This window comes from Triticum aestivum, chromosome 7A, assembly GCF_018294505.1.
Source record: "Triticum aestivum cultivar Chinese Spring chromosome 7A, IWGSC CS RefSeq v2.1, whole genome shotgun sequence".
Lineage (NCBI taxonomy): Eukaryota > Viridiplantae > Streptophyta > Magnoliopsida > Poales > Poaceae > Triticum > Triticum aestivum.
Genome location: NC_057812.1, coordinates 743,456,902 through 743,479,448, shown reverse-complemented (window position 1 = coordinate 743,479,448; position 22,547 = coordinate 743,456,902). Strand labels below are relative to the sequence as shown.

General features: G+C 42.1%; 1 protein-coding gene and 1 pseudogene across 1 annotated transcript; both read left to right on the top strand.

The window, feature by feature from the left end:
- Window positions 1–8,613: 8,613 nt before the first annotated feature.
- Window positions 8,614–11,019, top strand: LOC123147353 (G-type lectin S-receptor-like serine/threonine-protein kinase At2g19130; annotated as a pseudogene).
- A 5,270-nt stretch (window positions 11,020–16,289) lies between these two features.
- On the top strand, window positions 16,290–21,445 carry LOC123147679 (putative disease resistance RPP13-like protein 3). Its single transcript, XM_044566951.1, has 4 exons — window positions 16,290–16,771; window positions 19,502–20,688; window positions 20,779–20,844; window positions 20,945–21,445. Exons 1-4 carry the CDS (start codon window positions 16,290–16,292, stop codon window positions 21,385–21,387), a joined length of 2,178 nt encoding a protein of 725 aa, XP_044422886.1. The 3' UTR covers window positions 21,388–21,445.
- The last annotated feature ends 1,102 nt before the right edge of the window (window positions 21,446–22,547 follow it).

Below are 22,547 nucleotides of genomic sequence, written 5' to 3'. Positions count from 1 at the left end.
ATCTAATTCGTAAGTTTTTTTTACATTTTTTTGTGTGTGCGCACAATTTCAACATTAGATTGACGATCATCAGTGTTTACTTGAGGTTTAACTTATTATCGAGCAAGTGAGAATAAGAAAATATGTTACGATGGCAAGTTCGTCTCTGAAACTCTTATCGCATCTATAAAGAATTTGTCTGATGAAACGCCATGAGGAATGGATTGTTTAGTTGAAATTCAATGGTCAAGCCCTGTACAACAAGGGGGATTATGACGACCAAGTAGTACTGGTTAACCTTTGAGATAGCCAGATGTGGTGAAGATGAAGACGTTAAACGTAATAATACTAGCAGACAGCTGCATTGGGCGGAGCTAATTAATCAATGTCATACTTTGAGAGAGGACGAGGACTAGCATGTGCCACGGATTAACTAATACGGTAATTCGGTACTCCCTCTGCTAGTTAGTGACAAATGCAGTGTACTCCCTTTGTAAAAAAAAATTAGAAAAGGAGGAGGACCCCGGCCTCTGCATCTGGGCGATGCATACGGCCACTTTATTAATTTTTCTTACAAGACCTTATAAAGTCATACAACAGTAAGACTAAAGCCACCGTCTAAGTAACAACTGTCGCTACTACTATCCAAATGATGAAGGGCCGCTGATAGTCTGGGCCTAATACCAAACAGATATCGCAGCCAGACCTAAACATCTAAGACCTGACGTCCCAACCAGGACGCCTGCCGGGTATGGGGCACCTACCAGTCCGACGCACTCATCAACCAGGACGCCTGCCGGGTATGAGGCTGTCATAGCCACCTGCCACCAATCCATTTTCAGTGTTGTACTGCTGCACCACTTTGCCTGGTCTCTCTGCCATCGACTCCCTCTGTAAATAAATATAAGATCATCAAGATCACTATATCTTATATTTCTTCATAGAGGGAGTATTTTCCAGTCGACTGCATGTACTTAATCTTGCAAACCACATTGCGCCATTCACAAAAGGAGAGTCAGCGTCAGAATGCGTTAAAAGTACAGCGTCGGGACGTGTCGGGAGAAACGAGGAGATGTGTCGGGCAACTTCGGAATTCCATAGTTGAAGGATTACATCGCTTTACGCGACATCGAACATACTCCCTCCGTTCCAAATTACTCGTCGCAGAAATGGATGTATCTAGAACTAAAATACATCTAGATACATCCATACCTGCGACAAGTAATTCGGAACGGAGGGAGTAGTTCCAGGTCGCCTCCAGTGGGACACTAAAGTGTTTGCGGAATGATTGATGGCATGAACATTACGAGGGAAATGAGCCTGCTTTTCCACTAGTTGTTCCCGGGTTTTTTGTTTCTTCTTTGCTTTTTCATGGGGTTTTTTCAGTTCCTTTCTATGCTCTTACTAGTTTTTTTATTTATTTTCCCTTTTTTCATCAGTTTTCACTGTTTTTTCTATTATTTAGTTTGTTTCTTTCTCATTTTTTATTCGTTTTCTTTGTTTTTATTGGTTTTCACTGTTTCCATTCTTTTTTCATTGGTTTCTTTAATTTTTTAATTTTTCTTTGTTTTACTTTCATTTATTTTTTACTATGTTTTCTTCCATATTTTTGTCTTCATTTTTCTTTGGATTTTTTGTTTCTTTCCTCGTTCAATCTTTTTTTCCCTCGGGTTTTCACTGTTTTTAGGTACACATTCTAGATATATATCTAATACATTTTTCTAATAAATATATATAATTTTTCAAATATAAGTTTAACATTGCTTGAATACATGGCCAACATATCTTCTATACACATTATTTTTTACCATTTTTCAAATCCTTCATTAATGTTTCTTAAATAAAAATTAATATTTTTTCTATACATAGTCATCATTTTGTATATACATGTTTCAAAAAAAATCCTAAATGCTTGATTAACATTTTTTAAATAAAAGATTGTCTTTTTTAATATCTGGTCAACATTTTTTCTATATAAAATTAACATTTTCCAATTTCTTGATTAACATGTGAAAAATACGTGTCCAACATTTCTTTCAAATGCTTGATTAACATATTTATATACATTATCATATTTTTCATCATTTTTAATACATGGTCAACATCTTTTCTATACACCTTTACCATTTATGAAATACTTGTTTAACATTTTTTGAAATGCTTGATTAAGATTTTTATATAAATGATCAAAATTTTCAGCCTTTTCTAATACATGGTCAAAAAAAATCTATATACATTTAACATTTTTCAAGTGCTTGATTAAAATTTTAGAATTGCCTTCATTAATAATTTTCAAATACATGATCAAAGTTTGTCATACACATTGATTTTCTATACATTTTTCATATACATGATAAACATTTTCTCTATATGCATTTAAACACTTTTGTGATGCCTGATCAACATTTAAAAAATTGTACTGTGTTTTTGTAATATTTATATTCAGAATATTTTAAAGTACAAACAAAAGTTATAAAATAAAAAATGAAAAAAGAATACGTAAATAAAACCCAAAAAATGAGGCTGTGGCATCCCGATCCTGCGCATCTGCGCCGGCTCATCTTGCTCTCCCCCTTCCCCTTGTACGAGAGTTCCTTAGGACTCACACAGCAGGCCGGCCCATTGAGAAGCTTCTGCTGTTCTGGATTTAGAAACATTATTCGTTTTTTCTGCTTATTGGCTCTGCCTGTTTTTTCCAGTTTTCAATTTTTCCTGTTGCTTTTCTTTACTGATCTTTCGTTTCCTATTGTTGTTTTCTTCTGGTTTTTTTTATTTTTCAATTTTATGTTTCTTTTCTTAAATCACAGAATTCAAAAAATGGTCAATACGTTCAAAAAATGTTCATAAAGTCACAATTTTCCGAAAAAATAGAAACCATTGTTCGGATTTTGAAATTTTGTTCATTTTTCCAAAAAAACAGTTGTTCATGTTTTCCAAACAATGTTTGAGAATTATAAATTTGTTCGTATTTCTTGATCCAATGTTTCTCTATGTTCAAAAACAATGTTCAAGTTTGCCAATGATCAATGATCCAATGTTCAAGTTTCTCTATTTATTGGAGTTTTAGAACATATTCTTGTTTTTAAATATTGATCAATGATCCAATTTCTTTTGCTTTTCTCTTGATGTCGTTGGGAGTTTCAGATATTTTTCACGTTTGAATTTTTTTGGCATTTCAAATAAAAAACTATTTTTCCAATAAAATTTTAAATTCCTAAAAAATTGGAATTATAAAAATATTCTCATTTTTCAACAAATGTTTGGAATTTCAAATTTTGTTTATGTTTTCGAAAAACTGGCATTACAAAATTGTTAATAATTTTCAGGAAATGTTTTAATTTAAAAAAAATGTTCAAATCTCGACACTGCAGTGTGCTCTTAAGATTTACGCTTCCCATTATCTCCAGTAGCAAGCAGTTCTAGTGGCCAGCGGCATGCATTAGTAGTGGGAGGTACCTTGCAAGCTCTCTTATTTTTTGGGATTTTTACACCATGTGTTATAAAAGAAACAACTCACTATGCACCCATGGCTTGCGTCACTACATAAAATGGTTGATGGATTCAGGTTAGCCGTATACTAAGGTTAGATGGAACAAGAAGCGGCGAGTGGCCGGCCAAGTCGCATGGACCATTTGGGCCGCCCTCCTTATATAACACAACATGCATCATACAAGAGGTTCCGGCAACTAACCCATGTACGAAATGTGGACACTGCTGAACTTCTTGCTATATGATATGAAATGTATCTTCTTGCAAATATGGGATGTATGAGAGTGGAGGTTGAGTCAGACTGCGCCTTTGCGGTGGAATCAGTTCAACTAAGGGATAATTATCAAGGACCAGATGTTGCAGTCATTGACAGGGAGATGAGTGCTTGAAAGTATCTTCTTTAGATCTTGCAGTTGAATCTTTTAGTCTCCTGTTTTTCACTAGTTTGGTTTATAAAAAAAAACTATAAAAAAGAGTGAAGTTGCATCAAATTCTTTTTCTTTATGAAGTCTTTCTTGAAAATATGGATACCGATAATAGCTATGAAGTGTTAAAAAAGAATTTAACAAATGTTTGGTGTGAGTTCCATGATAACCATGACTGCAATGTTGCTACTATGAATTTTTTGAATATCCATGATGCTAATAATATGCAAAGCAATAAGGTTGGGATGCTATGTTTGATGAATATGATCTTTTTAGTCCCCCTATTTTTGATGAGTATATTTACTATGATGAGTACATTTCACAGACGGAGTGAAAAAAGTTTTTTTTTCTTTGAGAAAAGGGGAGCGCAGAAGAGTAGATATGGAAATAACTTCCATATATGCTTTTCCCAAATTTCCTATTTGATGTTTTCTTCAATTGCATGGACTCCTCTCATGCCTTTTTCTCATTGTAACAGAGCAGGCAGCTGATCATACGGCCAATTGGTTGTAGTCATCATTGTCAAAGCAGTACACATACGTAAACCAAGCCACACCATTGAACCTAAGAACGTGAAATACTACTGCTGATTCGATGCTGCGAAGCACTTACGCAAGCTTACCTCACAGACGGGGAATGACATGGTGCAGCCTGCCGGGTGAAAACTCCATGCTGCCAAAGGGGAGACTGACTGGGATCGTGAAAGACTGGAGGAGGAGGAGGAGGAAGAGAGCCTGCAGGACAGGAAAGAGGACGCATGGCATGTTAGGTTTAATCTTGATTCATGTATCCGCATATTTAGTTTTATTATGTGCATGTAGTTTAGATGGTAAAAGGGTGATGTAGGCCAGTGCAGCTTTGGTTGTGCGCCAAGAAGACGAGATGCCGGGCTGCCGTGTGATGCGGCGAGCACGGCGAGATACTGATGGTGCTGTGAGATACGGCAAGGTCCCGAGAAGTGGCAAGACGCGACTTAAGACTGGAGTGTGACGGAGTGCATCAAGTTGGGTCGGGTGAACCGGCAGATCGCTCAGTTTGTTGGAGTAGCTGTGCATGCGTGAGTTTGTTGAGTCCTAGCCGAGAGAATGTTGAGTAAGTAGTTCATGCATGCATGTAGTTGGGATTGGTCACATGTGCTGGCCGAGCCATATGGATGGATAGAGTTTAGGCCGTGGTTAGCGCATGTAGTTAGTCGTGGAGCAAGTAATGTGGGGCGTGGCGTGAGAGCTGGCAGGTAGTGGTGCCCAAGTTGTGTGTGAGTACATGCATGGGCGTGAGTGCCTGGTCCTTGTATATATATTCTACTTTGAGTCAATGAAAGAAGGCGGTGAGAGCCTGTAGAAAAATGTAGCACTGCGTGTTCACCAAGGAGAGGATGCTCTCGGCAAAGCTCTTGTGCTGCTCCTTGGTGAAGTGTGTGTGTGTGTGTCTGTGTTGTCTTCTTTCCCCAGATGAGTTCTTGTGTGAGGCAAAACCATGAGAAGAAGAGAGCGCAAGGAAGAAGAAGAGCGGCGCTGCGAGGAGGCAGCGCCAACATGGCACTGGGAGGCAACTTCCTAGCCTCGTAGAAGCCGTGTCATACATGCATGCTGGCAAGCTCCACGCCTCATGGCCTCATGGGCCATACAATTCGCCTTCTGCTTGCTGGGGATGGCGATCGACTATGTCGCTGCCGGCTCCTTTCTACACCTACGCGTAGTACTGCATCTCCTGCCATGTACGTGCAGCCGTTCATCTCTTGTCTCTGTTCGGACATGACGCCAAGGAAAGAGAAGAGCTTTCAGCAGGAGAAGAACATGTCATAGAAACGATCAGGCTTGTGCATCCGCTGGCCACGTTAACTTCCCATGGCGGGATGTGTTCCGAGAGAGTCACACGATCCTCAACTCGTGTCCAAGCTGCTGCGCATCTGGATGCCAATGTCGCTGCTCCTGTATGGCCGAAAGATGAGGATGCCATATGATAGAACTTCCCCCTGAACCAGATCGAGAGGGAAGCAACAGTAAGAGATTTGCATCTCCACCTTGCGCCACCATAGCACGAACGAAAAGAAGCAGATCAGGCGATAGGAGATCCGTTTTGATTTCCACGAGAGAAAAAAGGAGAGAGAGAAAGTCTCTAGGAGCCGTGCGGGACCTAGCTGTTACAGGGTATGTGTTCAACCTGGCTTTAGATAGACACATGGGTTAATCTAATGGAAAAACTATTTAAAACCTATAGAAAGATCTCAACCGTAATAACTGGCTCCCCTCTAGATTAAGTTAGTTTTTTTTTCTTCTTGCATTTTCTTTGCTACCAAGAAGGATTTTGGGCCTTTCGAGTGTTTTTTCGGCTTTGGAGTTTACAGGTTGATATACATCGTAATAATTCAGTCCCATCAGATTAACGGCTCGTAAATTCTAATTAACGTGGTAATTTTTTGGGAGTCTGTAATTAGTATAGGTATAGATAGATAGATAGATATAGATATAGATAGATAGATAGCATCCACTTATAATTTCCTTTTTTTCGATAAAGGGTGGATTTTATTAGCTCAAAGAGGAGCATCAAGAGGATACAAACCCAAAGAACACACACCCGGCCTCTGCATAACTAGGATGCACACAGCCAACACCAACACACGCACACCAAAAAACACGCGAGATAGCAAAGTCATATAAGACCAAAGCTATGTGTAGGCGAGTAAAAGAAAAACCCGAAGCGACCAGATCCACGATCGGCAAACTATATCAACGACCATATCCGCACCAACCATCTCATGACATCATACAGACGACAAGGTTCTTCAACAGTAACGCCTTCGAGAAGGGAGTAACACTCAAGTGTTGCCGTCACCGGATCCAACCACCAAGGCCTGAATCTAGGTTTTCACCCTGAAGAATCAGTGCAAGCATATTCGAGCAATGCCTTCAACAAGGTAACGACGTAAAAAAACATCGCCATTGCCAGGTATAACCAACTCAGGTCAACCTAGGCTTTCACCCCGGATCTCGCGACCGGGTGCTCACAGCACCACCTTCGAAGTCACTCAACTGCTGTCGCCACCACTTTTCCGTAATCCCAGCAGCTACATACGATGAACGCCGCCACTGCACAACCATTGGACATAGAGAGATTAACCCTCCCGGAGATCTCACCACCGAAGTCAACCATTGGACATAGAGAGATTAACCCTCCCGAAGATCCCTTGGTGACCACCGTTGCCATGGAGCCGCAAGAGGTACTGCAACACAGTCTGCAGTCACCCCACTCGACCGATCGAATCTGGATCACCACCACCAAGCCGTCCAGATCTGAAATGAGCAACCACGCCGGGTCGGTGAGTCGCTGGAGCCCGCGACCTCGTTGCCTCCATGCCCTGCAGCAAGCCGGAGCCAAGCCACAAGAAGAGACAAGCCGGCGTCGCACGAAGGCGCCCATCCAGCAGCAGAGGGCAGTCTTGCCGTGACGGGAGAGCTGTGCCGCCCGACCATCAAGTCGCCACAGCAGGACGCCCATGCAGGAAGTGGAGCTGCATCGTTGCCCCGTGCAGCCATGAACCGAGGAGCTTTCCCCATGCAGCCGCCGCCACATGCAGATCCAGAGCGCCGAGGAGCCGCCCGCCGCCAGAGAGAAATCCCACCGCCGCCGGCACCGCGCGGGCCTTGCCTGGCGGCGGCTGGGGAGGAGGGAGGTGGTGGGGAGCCGAGGATCTCTCATATTGTTTAATCTGTAAAGAAAATAATAAAGCTACTGTATAACAATGAGTGAGGAGTATTGGCTCCCATGCTCAAATGAGCCCGGAGTGAACAAAAACATCATTAAAAATACTAAATAAATTTAAAAATTTCTGATTTTTTGTGGAGAAAGATGCCTGAGTGCGTGATGCACGTGCCAAATTTCAGAACATTTGAATGTCCAAGTAGCTCTCAGCGAAAAAGAAAAATTTCGGATCTATCAAAAAGTTTACTGTTTGTGCACTATTTTGACCCAATTTTGTTTTGTTTATGAGAGCTACTCAGAAGACCAAATGCTTTGAAATTTGGCACGTACCTCACGCATTTAAATATCTTCCATGCAAAAAAAATATTTTTTTTGAATTTTTCTAGTTTTTTTAAATTTACTGTGCATCTGGTGCAGATGAGCCTGGGCTCAGAATTGGATATTCGATATAACAATAAGTTTTACTCTGAAAATGTAAGTGGAACACAAGAGTAAATGACGAAGCCATGCGCAATTTTCTTCTGGACGGTCTGTCGTGGGCAAAGACCTCTTCAGGCCGGTCTGTCGTGGGCAGTGACGACGAGATTTCGACCGGCGAACCAGGTGTCTGGCGCTCACGCCCATGGCGTTCTTCTTCCTCCACACTCTCCAATTTCCACCACGCATACCCAGTCCAGAGCAAAACTACAACACATTGGTCGCCTGCCGTGCTCTGGCGCTCTGGTGCTCAACTAGAATACGCAATACATCAGTCCAGAACACAACCTGCATGTGTCTGGTGCTCTGCAAGACGCATTTCACCATCGCCACTGGAAAAGCTCTCAACACCACGTGCTAGTTTGGACGTTGTGCTTGACTCACAGTGCTTACTTATACTATTATTTTCTTCTTTTTTTGTGATTGAACAGAAGTGCTTACTTAGTCACACGCACACGCACACACAAAAAGACTCACCAGTGCTTGTCGCTATGACCGAGCTGAGCACCAGCCTATATTTGCAGCCTCTGCACAACACGATTCTGCAGTAGTCTGCGCGCCCTCACCACCGTTCACCATGCCGCCCTTCCTAATTGTTTTCACCCTGCTCTCCTGCATCCACACCCCAGCAAACTCTGCAGCGACGGACACCATCTTGGCCGGCCAATCACTTGCCGTCAACGACAAGCTCATCTCCGGCAATGGCAGGTACGCGCTCGGCTTCTTCCAGACCGAAGGCACCACCAACTGGTACCTTGGCATATGGTTCAACGCAGTCCCTAAATTCACTCCAGCATGGGTTGGAAATAGGGATAACCCAGTCAAGAACACGACCTCAGTTGAGCTCACCATTTCCCACGATGGCAACCTTGTCATCTTAAACCGGTCCACCATGTCCATAATCTGGTCCACACAAGCAAACATCTCCAGAAATAGCACCACTGCTAGGCTGCTGAGTACTGGAAATCTCGTACTCACAGACTCTTCAAACTTGTCAGAGTTTCTATGGCAAAGCTTTGATCACCCCACGGATACATTTTTTCCTGGGGCCAAGCATGGATGGGATAAGGCCACCGGCCTGAATCGCCGTTTTGTTTCTTGGAAAAGCTTGACTGACCCAGCTACCGGTGTCTATTATTATGAGGTAGACCCGGCCGCTGTTGACCAGATAGTGCTTGTAGCACTCAACTCATCCATACCCTATTGGTCCAGCGGTGCATGGAACGGCAAATATTTTTCTGGAATTCCAGAGATGGCTGCCCGCCACTCTATTAGTGCAAAATTTGTCCACAGTGACAAAGAGAAGTACTGGACATATAAATTAGTGCCTCAATATGTGGATCCAAATATGCTTACTCGTCATGTAATTGACATCTCGGGTCAAATGAAGACATTCATTTGGATGAAGGGCACACCAGATTGGGTAATGATCAATGCCCAACCAAGAGATCAGTGTGACGTTGATGCAATTTGTGGGCCTTTCACAATCTGCAATGATAATAATTTTCCACAATGCAATTGTATGGAGGGCTTCACAATAACATCCCCCAAGGACTGGGACCTAGAAGATCGAGCAGGTGGGTGCTCGAGGAAGACTAAGTTAGACTGCATTAGCAATAGAGGCACAACGCATACCACAGACAAGTTCTATTCTATGCCATGTGTTAAGTTGCCCAAGGATGCCCCAGAAGTAGATGCTGCTGCAAGTGCAAGTGAGTGCGCACAAGTTTGCCTGAATAATTGCTCTTGCACAGCCTACTCCTTTGGCGACAATGGATGTTCTATGTGGCATAATAAATTGCTCAACATAAGAGCACTACCATGTAGTGGCACTGCCAATTCTAACGGAGAAACTCTTTACCTCCGTCTTTCTGCTAAAGATGTACAAAGTTTGAAAAACAACAGAAGAGGAATTGTTATTGGAATTGTCACTGGTACAGGCGTTTTTGTTTTAGGCCTATTTGCACTTATCCTCTTAATAATGATCCAGAGAAACAAAAAGAAGAACTACAGTGAAGATGCTCGATGGTGCTTATCCTCTTAGGTTTTGGTTCTGTATTCAAGGGGTTTATAAAGGGCTCCAATGCCGTAGCAGTGAAGATGCTCGATGGTGCTTATCAAGGAGAGAAGCAATTCAGAGCCGAAGTGAGCACAATCGGAGCTGTTCAACACATCAATTTGGTTAAGCTTGTTGGTTTCTGTTGTGATGGTTCCAAGAGGTTGCTTGTTTATGAATACATGTCAAATCACTCTCTTGATGTCCATCTATTTCGAAGCAATTCTACCATGTTGAATTGGACTGCTAGATATCAGATAGGCCTAGGAGTTGCAAGAGGGTTGGCCTACTTGCATGACAGCTGCCGAGACTGCATCATACACTGTGATATCAAGCCAGAAAACATACTTCTTGATTCTTCACTCCTTCCAAAAATTGCAGACTTTGGAATGGCAAAACTTATAGGAAGGGATTATAGCCGAGTATTGACAACAATGAGAGGAACTACAGGGTACCTTGCGCCTGAATGGATAAGCGGTGTTCCTATTACACCAAAAGTCGATGTTTATAGCTACGGGATGGTGTTGCTGGAAATAATATCTGGAAGGAGGAACTCATGTGCATCATGTCCTAGTGGTGGCAATGTTGATGTTTATTTCCCTGTGTATGCCTCACATAAGCTTCTCAAAGGAGACATCAAGGGTTTGGTAGATCACAAGCTAGATGGCGACATCAAATTGGATGAGGTTGAACTGGCTTGCAAGGTTGCATGTTGGTGCATCCAGGATGATGAGCTTGATCGGCCAACAATGGGACAGGTAGTTCAATTTCTCGAAGGCCTGGTTGAGATCACAATGCCCCCGGTACCAAGATTGCTCCAAGCTATGGCCGGAAGCGCACATCAAAAATGCTCCTAATCTTTTTGTGTTAGGGAAACTAGTTGTGTTGCGATGTTATAATATATGTCTATCTTTAAGGCCAAATTTGTAATTGCTATACAATTGTAATTATTATGAGCTATGGTCGGAAGCGCACATAAAAAATGCTCCTAATCTTTTTGTATCAGGGGAACTAGTTGTGTTGCGATGTTATAATATATGACTATCTTTAAGGCTAAATTTGTAATTGTTATACAATTGTAATGATTATGATTGAAGAAACAACTATTTTTGCATAAATTTGTAACTGATGGAAATCTGCCCTAGAGGCAATAAAAATGTTATTATGTCATTTCCATGTTCATTATTAAGTTTATATTTCTGTTGTACAAGTGTGTTGGTTCTTGAATATGAGATTCAATGGAAAACCTGAATACATTTGTGGAAATGTAAACACCAATTCATCCCTCATCATGCCTCTAAGACAATCTCATGTATTGATGATGATCTTGTTTTCCTAATCATGAGCATTGTGAGTATCCTATCAATATATGAGAACATTGTTGTCATGCTAACAACGGAGTTGGATAGACCCAACTTATGAATTATTGAAAGATGTCTTCGTTGTTATGTTATAGGTATTTCATATAGCTTGTTCATGGTTGCATAGTTCCTTAGCCCATGAGAATATTGTATATCAACATACCAAATGGTTACTTTGGGGTTACCGATTGTCACTTTTGTAACTGGACTTAAATAGAAGTAACTTACAGGTATACCGGAAATGTGTATCTCGATATCAATAGTAGGTTTGCACCTCTCATGATAGAGAGATACTCTCTGGGACCACTCTGTGTTAGGGTGTCATTATCGTCTGGCCAGACACGTGTGATTATGATCACGGGATACGGAACATGAATACGAGTAAAGAGAACAAAACTAGTAACGAGGATAACCGCTATAGTGATCAAGGAGTTTATCACGGGGATATCGATTAGCTCACCTCGAGGTTTGTAAACGTACCGCGAAGCGAAGGGAATGGTATTCATAAAAAATGGTTAACTCGAGAACTTTGTGAATATGCGGGAGTTAATAAGGGTGTCCAGATCCCGCTGTTAACTATTGTCCAGAAGGTGTTCCGAGACATGTCCACTTATTTCCAAACTTGTACGGTCACACGCTTAACGGTTTCTAGTCCTGATTATTGGAGAAATGAGAAATGAGTTAAAAGAGCACCGAAAGAGTTACGTATAGTTCTGTAAGTGTTTCAGATGGTTGCGGAAGGAGATTGGATTTTCTACTCTCGGGTGTACTACACCCGAGTTAGCAAAATTTTGAAAAAAGTTTATCAAGCAAAATCCAAAAAATCTGAAATTTTGCTACATCAAAGTTTATCGTATGTTTGAAATTCTTGCCAAGTTTCATCAAAAAATAACATCCAAGGAGCTCTCACGAAAAAAACAAAATCACTGCTGAAAGTTTTGTGCACTGTTTGAGTAGTGATTTTGTTATTTTTTGTGAGAGCTCCTCATATGCTATTTTTAGATGAAATTTTGCAAGAACCTCACACATCTGATAATGTTGCAGGTCCCAAAATTTTATATTTTTTGGACAATGTTTGATCACATTTTTTCAATTTTTTTGCTAACTCGGGTGTACTACACCCAAGAGTAGCCACTACTTTCTGGGTTCTAGCTATTATGGAAAGGTATAACATGATTTCGGAAAGTTCGGGTCTAAATATGGAATGTTTTCGGTGGTCTCGGAATGGGTACCATAGACATCCAAATAATTCAGGATTTTATTTGTGATAGAAAATTGTGAAGCGCCGTTATGAGATGACAACTCCTAGTGGTCCCCATAGGGCCCACAAGAGGCACCATAGGGCATGGCAGGCCTCTAGGACGATTCCTACTAGGAGGGAATCCTTACCTCCTTCCATAGTGGAAGGAGAGAATTTCCTCCTCCTGGGTTCTCCCTCTCCTTACCTATAGGGTCAAGGAGAAGCACAAACCTTGCATTTCCACTTTTGTAATCTCTTTTCAATCTTTTTCTTACTTTGCTCTAGACGCAAAGTGTCTAGGGTTGTAAGCATATGATATACAACCATTTATTCATTTAATTGAAAAAGGCACAGTGAGAGACTCTCTCACTAATTAAGGTTAACAAAGGTGACCCTAGCGGTGCCCCAACTATCCTATTGTTGGTTGATGAAAACTGGCTAGCAACATATACTAATCTAAGAAACTAAAGGGTGTAGAGTTTAACTTTTTACATAATTTTGATTTTTTTACTGTACATGGGTGATTAGAATTTACCACAACTTGACAGCTGTTTTCCTACAGTTTTTGTGGGGATCGTTGTGGGTAGGTTTTGCACGCTGATAACACTCACACATGTGGTGGGAGTGACATCCGCTCACACGCCTTATAACACACAGACTGTGTCATGTGACCGCATGCATGCATGTGGGAATTTTTTTTTTGATTTTCAGTTTCTCAAATGTTTTATCTCTTAAATGAAAATTTTGATTGAAGATCCGTTTTCACCATTAAATCCATCATGACGAGATCTCCGAAACTAGATCTCATATCAATATGTTTCGACGACTTTTTTGCGGGGTTAAAAGTTATCATGTCTATTGCACATGAATTGCCATGGTGTTTACACTGAAGTTGCCATGATATGTTAGCTATTTTCTTCTACATTTAAAAGTAATTTTTTACATATTATAAAACAAAGAATTAAGAAACTAGACTTGCCATGAACCATAAACTAAAATTGCCATGATACATGCACTTAAAATTGCCATGGTTCGTAGAAAAAATAATTTTCATGGTCAAAGTACTGGAATTGCCATGGTCAAAACACTAAAATTGCCATGCTCTAAAATTGCCATGGTCAAAGTACTGGAATTGCCATGGTCAAAACACTAAAATTGCCATTCAATTTCATTAACATTTTTTAATACACAAACTTCTTTAAAAAATCATCAACATTTTTTTATTTCTGAACATTTGTTTTCAAAATTTCAAACATTTTTTAAAAATTGCAAGCATTTTTTGAATCCACAAATATTTTTGAAATATTAAATATTTTATTTCAAAATCTGCATTTGCTAGAATTTTCCGGATATTTTTTGAAGTCCCAAATTAGTTTAAGTAGAAAAGGCGAAGAGGAAAAACAAAAAAACCGAAAAAATGAAATTTGAAAAATAGGCGGCCCGGATAAGGACCAGCTCAAATGGCGCGTTGTTTCTTCTCACAACGCACAGCTCGCAATATAGAAGGCTCCTACAGCATGGGCCGGCCCAGACGGGGATTCCCTTGTGTGAAACGTTCTTTTAATCATTTATAGCTGGCATCGGTGGGTAATATTTTGCAACTTTGAAGGCAATTTCGATGACGTACCACCAGAAGCAATAGCCCCTTTATGATTAGTTAGTTATTAGTTATTAGTTATAGATAAATAGATGAAGTATAGTACTATTTTACCACCCGGTGCATCTCAAGACGCATGCAACCACTAACATGCAAAATAATTATCCACCGCTCTCCATTCTCTTAAGCTATATGTATTTTAGGTGTCGGAAATTTTTCTATCAAATATATATATATGTCCATATTCTGAAATTAGAATGGATTGCTTTGGATGCGATCGAGATCGAGATTGTTACAACTTGGACAAATTCGTAGCAACTAGTTAACTAGTGCCAACCAGCGGCATTAGTGTTTTGTATCTATCACTATAATCAAGATCTTTCCTTGAGAGACAAGGAAGATGAGCCTTTGTCATGGAGAAGTGAAAATGCCAAATAATCTCAATCGGTGAGACAAACCAACCCCATGTGACACCGTCCAATAATCGAGATGTTTTGTTGCATGTGCAGTGAGTTTTAATCGGGACCTCGATCGTTTCGTCAAGTCTGTTAAGCTAGCCTAGCCAAGTTGTGTGTAGCACGTTTAGACCTAAATGAATTACTAGTAAGACTTGGATCCACCCCAAAGTCTTCTCAGGACTAGGTCTTGTTTAACAGTTAATAATTGTTCGGCCAGTTGATGGAGAGCTCATGCCAACACATGGTCTGCAATGGTTGTTTTTCAAACAAAGGCTTGTAATTTTCTCTCCCCCGTCGGTGGTTACTAATTACTCCCTCCGTCCCATAATATATGACGTTTTTTGACACTAGTGTAGTGTCAAAAAACGTCTTACATTATGGGACGGAGGGAGTACCTGCTAGGCTACTGTTTAGTGGGCTGTACATAAAAACTCCTATCCTTCAGCTTGGTTCCGTTTGATGTGGTAGTTTCATTTCCATTGCAGTAATCTGTTACCAAATTAATAGCAAAGGTACGTAGCTCAAATTCATTCAAAGTAGCAGAGTACTCAGTTGTTACTTAGTTAACTTTTAGTTCTAAATACATACATGATTTAGCTAATTTGTGAATTGGTTAACATACGGTTAACGTGTACATAGACTCGATCAATCTGATGATCAAATACATTAGTTTCATATTAGGACCCTGATCGAAGTCAAGACTTCTTATAGCTACTTCATGTATGTAGACCGAGATTGCGTCACGCAAAACAAAGTCTACTTTGATGATGCACATGGTGGCTTAATTTTAGTATTTGCCATCACAGTCATATCCAGCTGGATATGATCAGCTCTCAAGTGTCTAAACTCAACAAAGTCTACTTTGATGATGCATACAATTCACCAATACACTCGGATCAAGCTCGATAATATAGCAGCAACTCAGCTCAAAACATCTACTAATATGAACAGTGAGCGAGTGTGTTTTCAGTTGTTTATGCCGGTGGGCCTGCCAGTGACTAAGCGTGCACCCCATTCTTATCGGTCTAATCACATGCACCGCGGTTCTGGTGGCGCGGTGCAGATCCAGCGAACTGGCAATTAACTTAGTCGTTAGTGCAACTACTGCCCCGTTAACAAAAATGACTTTACTCTTGTACTAGCTTGCAAGTCTTCTTTGAATGAACATATATAAATTAGCTAAGACAACTAGTTGGTGCCAAATGCAATCCTTGAGATCCGGTAATGTAGAAATTTAAATATTAGATGTGCATTTTGGGATGAGGTCTGACCCGTAAATTTTGGAAAAAAAAATATATGTCCAAGTGTGCCATAGAAAGGACTAAAGGAGGGTACAATAAATGAACTGCTAAGCAAGAGATGTGCCTTTGCTTCAATTTTTCCCTATAAAAGTGACTGTTCGGGCTGTGGTTCAAGTTCACCTCTAGCTAAGCAAAAGAAAATCATAGCCGAGGCCCGAGGGTTGTCATAGCCTCTAGTGGCATTAGAGAGAGAGCGAAAGAGAGATGGCAGATGCCATTGTTGGTCCGCTGCTGAGCAAGCTGCAGGCGGTAGCAGTGACAGAGGGGAAGGCCCTAGCTGCCGTGGGCAATGAGATTGATCGCCTCCGCGACAAGCTCATGTGGCTGCATGCGCTAGTGCACGAGACTGACCTCCGCAGCAGGTCAGACAGCAACCAGCAAATCCGTGTGCTCGCATACCAGGTGCGCGAGGTCGCCTTTGTAGCCGAGGACGCCATCGACAATTTCTTCCTGCAGGCCGACCTCTCCCGCTTCGGTCACAACTGGCGTCAGGCGGCCGCCATGTTCTTCTCTAACTTCGGCACACAGATCCGCGTCCGGTACATCCTCTCCCGACAGATCAAGTCCATGAACGCGCGGCTAGAGGATATTGTCGACAACAGTGCGAAATATCGCAGCGACAATGGAAGTACAAATGCGATCACATGGAGGGCGTCGCGTGCCATCCCTCCGGTCCGCCAAAACTGGTAATTTGTTAACCCATGCCTAGGATCATTTTCTAATTTACACCGCAAACGACTATATATCAGTGGTCCACCAGTCCATGTGAACGTGGCAACATGTCGTTTATTGTCATCTTGTGATACTAATTGGAACCAAACACTTTTAAGTGCTGAAAGATACTCGATTCGTCCCAAAATCTAAGGCATGACGTAAAGCCAACGTTTTACTTTGACCAACAATTTCACTAACAATTTGTAATCCATAAAGTTGAACTTTGGCCTAATATTTTGGACAGAGGCCGTGATGTTCCTAGCACTTGTCTATTTCTCGAGTTGATGAAAAAAGATCTAATTGTATTGGTTCATTGTCCTAAAAAGAAAAGGATAAAGAAAAGAAACTAGCAGATTCTACCACTGAAATCATCCAGATCGACATGTTTCCTTCCATATGGACCTGGACGTCAATGAATAGTTCCGGCGCTGTCTCCCAAGTGGAGCTAGTCATTTTTTACATCATTTAAGTTACATCCTTAAACTTACAACCCAAAATTTGAGTACTTTAGCCTTTGTCTCCAACGCCATGAAAGTTCAGATGACAAGTTATCTGATTGCACTGTATATGGCAACCAGCAAACCAAACATTACAGTAAATAGCATTACAGAGTATGGTACTTATGCACAAAGGTTGTGCAAGCTGCAGATAATAATCACAGATAAAATCATACGGTACAGATTACTACCTCCGGCCGGGAGTACAAGTCAGGCCCGTGTTTTAATATCTCCAATCTGACTAGAGAAACATGTGTGATATGCCATGAAAATATGTATTTTTGTAAATTGTCACATTATTCGTACTAGTCGAATGCTCGTGCGTTGCCATGGAACAACAAAGATAAAATAGATAGCATCATCAATGGAGGGATGAAGCACAAGTGAATTTTGATTTTTATCATAAAAATGTGGTTTATATAAAAAAATTGAGATATACAAAAGATACTCGGATACTTAGCCAACTTTCATAATTAAATAACATCAATGTCTGTATAACTCTTAATTGTGATCTGTTTACTCTATAATGGATAGGTAGTGCGAAAGAAAGTAGAGAGGGCCTCACCGTTTAAAAGGGAACCATAGCAACGTTGAAACCAACTAATTTTTTTGTATTATTAGTGTCTTCTATTTTTTATTACCTTCCTCGCATATATATAATACCAAATCCATTATTTGAAAATTGATTTCAAAAAAGAACTACTAATCCTTAACTTTTCAGCAAATCCTTCATCGGTGGTTGTGAATGACTGATTTTTTCAATCCCTTCAACCTTTTCCGTAGGAGCAAGTCAGATAGGCTGATAAATAGAACCATCTGATTTGATTGAGAAAGGAAATCCAATGAAAAATACTGCAAGCATGTGTGTTTTCAGACATGTATGCAAGATCGATAGAAGTAGGGCATGAATAAATGAACTTCGGTTGTAGCAATACAACCGCAAGGATACATAATCTTGATATTTTTCATAAAACAACCTATCTTTAAATGGGTTCTTTCATTTCTCTTCCACTATTTCTTTACCGTTATATCTCCTTGCCGTCTGATCTAGGTTTTACTTGGTGTCAGTCTGTGAGGTGTCATCGCGTGCCCCAGCATGATCTTTTGTATATTTTTTCAAAACGCCAGTCGCCCAAATCTGACTGGAGGCAGTGATAGGTGTGTAGCTGGTAACCGCAGCACATCATCTTGCCTATGCCTGCATTCCCCACACTCGGCCACCTCGCCCTTGCTGCTGCGACCCTGAAATTCAGTAGAACAGCCTACAGTACAAAATTCTTTGAGAACAAAGAGAAGTAGAAGAGCTCTGCACACATCAAAATTGACGTGGCAGTCTTTATTGAAGTATGCAGTAGTTTGCTATCACCAAGTTGGACACAACAAGACTGCTCAGCGGTTAACAGTAAACCAAACAAAAATTCTAGCTTTGCCTAAGTAAATCACCATGCAAAATTATGGTCCGTCACTTGTAAGTTGTAACCTCCCTGTCATACAAATAATCCATTCCGTGAAGCTGAAATCCAACAGGGAAGTGAGTACTTAGTCACATATAAAGTAGTTTAACTCTCCACGCTAACACGAAGTCAACCAAACAGACGATAAGGAAACATACATCTCCGATTGTTTTCAAAATTAGAAATGAAGGGCAGAAGGGGCAAGGTGATACCAGATTTGGCGTTGGAAATCTTCTTAACCAATACTCAGAGCAGTCATGTTAGGTGGCAGGTGCGCTACTTCGCCTGCTTCCACGAGTGGGGAATTCTAGCGAGCACCCTACACACACTGCCGAGACCTGAGAGCCTCGTGCGGGTTCTTTCCGTTTTCTTTTTTCTTTTTCTTTTTCAGTTGTTGTCGAACGTGGGTTGTTCCCTGCGTTTTTTTCCATGCGGGGTCGTAAGATGGGAGGTCGAACGAGGCGGGGGGATCGAACGAGGTGGTTGAACCATCACGACGTTCGATCCGCCTTTAATAGTAGAGACTACCACTAAAAACTACTCTATTCAAGCAGGCTTTTATACTTAACTATGAGCATGATCTTAGGTCATAGCATACATAAATATATATTCTGAGCACACATCTCAACAATGAATTAAAATTCTAACGTACGAAATAATTTAGATGACGTGGATTATATCGGTTGCTTAAATACAGCAATAAATTATTTTTGTTTACTAGCTTCAGCTAATAAATAATAGTCGGAAACAGGGACGACACAGACTTGGAGGAGAACCAACAGGCTGTGCCAATACGCAAGGACGAAGAAAAGGAATTGCATGACCTCCTCCTTGTCACAAATGAAAGCCGTGTGATTTATGTGGTTGGAGAGAGTGGTATCGGGAAAAGGTATCTGGCAGAGAAAGCATACAAAAATGAAACCATTAAGAAGAATTTTGAGGTACGTATGTGGGTGAGCTTTCCACAAGACACCAGTAACATCACTGATCAAGTAGAAAGAAAGCTGGAAGATGAGTGCTCCAAGCTACAACCTAGCGGGAAGAATATAGACCAAGTGAAGTACTTGGTTGTGGTAGATTGCCAAATGAGCAGCACCATACTCGAGGCACAGAATTGGCTCAAGGCCGGCAGAGAAGGTAGCAAGATTGTGCTGACAGCGACGTCCAGTCCCTGTGCTGATGACATCGTTGAGCTTCGTTGTCTACCCAAAGATACGAGCGAGAAGTTGTTCAACAGGATCCTGGGCCTCCGGGGGCGCCGGATGAGTAATTACAAGACAGAAATGATGGATACGATCCGTAAAGACATTGAAAAGATAACCAAGGGACTACCACTGGCGGTGGTTCTTCTTGCCAAGCTCATGAGGACAATGGACTACAGCAAGTGGGAGGCAGCATCCAAGTACCTCAAGGAGAACAACCAAGACGACCTGCTCATGACCATAGTGTCCATGAGCATCGATGACCTCCCCAAAGAACACAGGCCGTGCTTGCTCTACACGGCAGGCTTCCCGGAGCGCAGCACGATCGATGCTGGCCAACTAGTGCGCCTCTGGGCGGCGGAGGGCTTCCTAATTCAGCAGCCTGGGGTGGAACAAGAAGAGCTGGGCCAGCGTTACCTCAAGGAGTTTATCTTCCGTGGCCTTATGCAGCTGGTGAAGAAGAAAGCAGACGTCGTGGAATCAGTAGCTATTCATGACCAGGTCTATGAGATTCTCAGGTCCGAGGCGCAGCGCATTGGCCTCATGGAAACGCACTATGGTGGTGGGTATGCCCCTGCCACAGTCAGCGCGAAGCGCCTAGCTCTCAACAACAACAAAATGCCGTACAAAACAAAGGTGCTTTGGAAGGTGAGAACCGTGTTGTCCCATGGTGCACAAGGCATTATGGGAGGTGCCAAGCTGCCCAGTGGAGCTCATGATGCCAAGCTCATAGAAGGTGCCAACCGTGCTGTCCACATTTCTCAAGAAATACCACCTCTTTACATATTACGGGCTAATCGGAGATCATATTTCTGGCACTTTGCAGGGTCACAAGAATTCAGGGAAGCCTCCAACCAGCTGCTCAAGCAATCCACCTCCAATGATGCACAAGGTACTAGAGCCACATTTGTCAAGAAATACCTACCGTTTCTTTACATATTATTAAGTGAGCTACCGGGCTAATGTCGGATATTTGTTGTGGCACTATGCAGCAGGACCACAGGAGTTCAAGGAAGGCTTGAGGCAGTTGCTCAAGCAATCCACATTCCTTCGCGTCATCAGCCTAGAGGGCATCAACATTGGTGAGAAGCTGCCAAGTCGAATCGGGGACATGCTGCACCTACAGTACCTCAGTGTCCGGTGCTCGAGCTTGACAACGGTGCCAGACACCATCGGCAAACTGAAGAAGCTCCAGACAATGGATGTGAGAGGGACGCAGGTGAAAATTTTGCCCATGTCTTTCTGGAAAATCAAAACATTGTGCCATGTTCTAGGCAACCGCGATCTCCGGTTTCATGGGTATTGCCAAGCATCTGAAGATGTTGTCGACGATGGGTTAAGCGTGCATCTGACAATTAAAGAGCATGTTGATAACAGGCACATCTCCCGTAGGAACTTGTGGGTGCTTGTTACTAGTACGTGTCGTCAGTTATGACCATCCTTTATTTCTTCCACTATATACCATCGTCTTCACTCAGTCACCACTCCACTTATGTAAATAGCCTAAATAAAGACTCGCTCTTACATTACGAGTCAGAGTGTGAGTCTTTCAGCGTGTAAGAGTAATGTATAATTAAGTGTGTGTGTGTGTATTAAATCCACGGTGTATTGTATAACTCTGAATTGAAATCATATTTTCAGTTCATGAAAATCTATGTCATGCATAATTTTTCACAAATTAATCCTAGAAAATGCATTATGTTAATGTTTCTACTACTCACACCATTTATTTCCACAAGAGGCTTGGTACATGGTAGGGCATACAAACCGAATGCCCATACCGAAATGTTAGAAGCCAACATCACACTGACCAATACCGATAAATTCAGTCAAATTCCTGGTTTCCACTTGTAGGAAACAAAAATATTTTGAGAAATTCGACCATGGACGTCACAATGGTAATAACATCAGCAACGTGACGGAAGAAGCGATTAAACATGGGCGTAGATAAATAGCATCCGAGGGATCAATTTTTTGTGCAGGTTGGTCTCGCTTGACTAAATATGTAGGCACCTGACATTTGTTAAATCCTATGTGGCACCTCACGTACTTAACAGACAACACAACTTAACTTTTTTGCAGGTTATCTTCAGAGCTACAACTTGGATCCGTACGTGGTCCTTACTCACTTCTATGGACTCCAGGGAGCCTTTGGTTATTGGGTGCAACCAATGGGAGATGGTCGCTCGGGCTATATTCAACCGGTTTGGATGGCGTTCGCATAACAGGATAGGAGGCTAGAGAGCTTGTCTTTATTATCACCGTATCGGTTTCGAAAAGTCCGCCCCCGCGTCGCCCCCGCTCGGGCGACTCGGGCGGGATCCAAAACCCTAGCAGCCGGGGGTCCCCATCCGTCCTCCCCTCCCTCCGCCGCCGCCGAAGGAAGCCGCCGGCTATAGCCCGGGGTTGATGGCGGTGGCGGGGGTCTTCCCTCTTGCCTGCGCCGTGCGGGCGGTGCGGAGCCCCGCGGCGTGGGTGGCACGGCCGATCTGGCCTGGCGGCGCGGCGAGCCTGCCTTCCGGCGGCGGCGAGGCGGTTGCCTCGGCCAAGGGCGGTGATGGTGGGGTGCGGCAGTCGGCCCTGCCTCGGGCTGCG